At 55.1% G+C, this 1,288-nt stretch overlaps 1 protein-coding gene across 1 annotated transcript in view; it reads left to right on the forward strand.

Moving 5' to 3' along the window:
* VOLCADRAFT_91942 (uncharacterized protein) overlaps positions 1–1,288 on the forward strand; it is a gene marked incomplete at both ends in the record, with an annotated part of 13,902 nt that overhangs the window by 11,864 nt on the left and 750 nt on the right. Inside the window, 2 exons of the mRNA XM_002951309.1 lie at positions 452–521; positions 785–885. Coding sequence (XP_002951355.1) covers positions 452–521; positions 785–885 — 171 coding nt within the window. The remainder of the gene's footprint in view (positions 1–451; positions 522–784; positions 886–1,288) is intronic.

Consider the following 1,288-nt stretch of genomic DNA (forward strand, 5'->3'; position numbering starts at 1 on the left):
CTGAGGATCCCCCACACAGTTGGCTGGCCATTCAGCAGCTGCCGGCCTGTACAGGTTGTAAAACCTCCGTAATGAGGCCAGTTGCGAGCCACTGAGTGTGTCGATCCGCTCCACCCGGCCCAGGTAAGCTGGGTGCTCACGGCGGAGAAGAAAGTCCTCAGGCTGCCACATTGTTAGCGGCACAGGGGCTGTTTCGCTGTCAGCTGCTGGGGGTGCTGCAGTTGACGCCCTCAGATGCAGCACAACCTCCTTGTCCAACGCGTTGAAGAACATGCAGGGCTCCATGTGCACCTTGCTGTGCGCCCAACGGCCTAGCTGGCCCCAGATACTCTCCGGCGGGAACATGGATGCCGCAAAAAGGGGCCCTAGGGAGGCAGGAGTGCCAGGAGTGCAGTACAGTGTGTGTGCGGTATCCCACGTCTTGACACACACAGCACATCACATGTCTCAGTGCATTGAACACGGCATGGCCTACACAATGCGGCACATTCCTTACCGATGTTCTTTATGGAATCCACCAGGTGCAATAGGTTGTGCAGCTTTATGTCCATCTCATTCACGGACAGACGAAGCTCGACTAGGCATACAGCCTCCACGACGCGCTGCTCAAGGGCATCCACCTCACCCCTGCGCAAGCAGCATGACAAAACAGGAAAAGAAAGCAGACAGAGGATACTAAGCATGGGTCTGGTGGATCGCTGTATGCACACCACATTTTTGGGATACATCTACACAAATTTAAACCTGCCCGTGGTCTCACCCTTCTAACACCTTCTGCCACAAGTCGCTACATGCCTGAAGGAGCCGCAGGTATGCCTCCTGTACAGGCTCAGGAAATCGTGCAGATGTGATGACGTACGAGCCGATGGGACCGGCGAGCAGAAAGTAAGTATGCGTCTTGGCGGCCTTCCCTGCACCGGTAAGGCGCTGGAGTCTAGACGTGAGAGCCGCTGGTGTCACCCGTACGACTTCCTGCAATGCGGCCCTGATCCTGGCCAGCTGGGCACCATCTGCATACATTACAGATTAGTGTGTCTCCTGTAAGAATTCCGTAGTAGAGCCTATGATGGGGGGGTCCATGTGTAAATTAGTCCACTAGTAGTTATTGCATTAACCCTTAAGTTATTCATCATGCATAATGGGCAAGTCATATGAGTTCCTTACCAGCACGGCCAGGGTTTGGGCCCTTGTTCTGATTGTAGTCAGCCACTGCTTGCCTCAGACGGGTGCTTGCCTTGGCAATGCGGAGGCCCTGCACACCCTTGACCACGACCTCCTTGATGACCCC

This window comes from Volvox carteri (genome assembly GCF_000143455.1).
Source record: "Volvox carteri f. nagariensis unplaced genomic scaffold VOLCAscaffold_23, whole genome shotgun sequence".
Lineage (NCBI taxonomy): Eukaryota > Viridiplantae > Chlorophyta > Chlorophyceae > Chlamydomonadales > Volvocaceae > Volvox > Volvox carteri.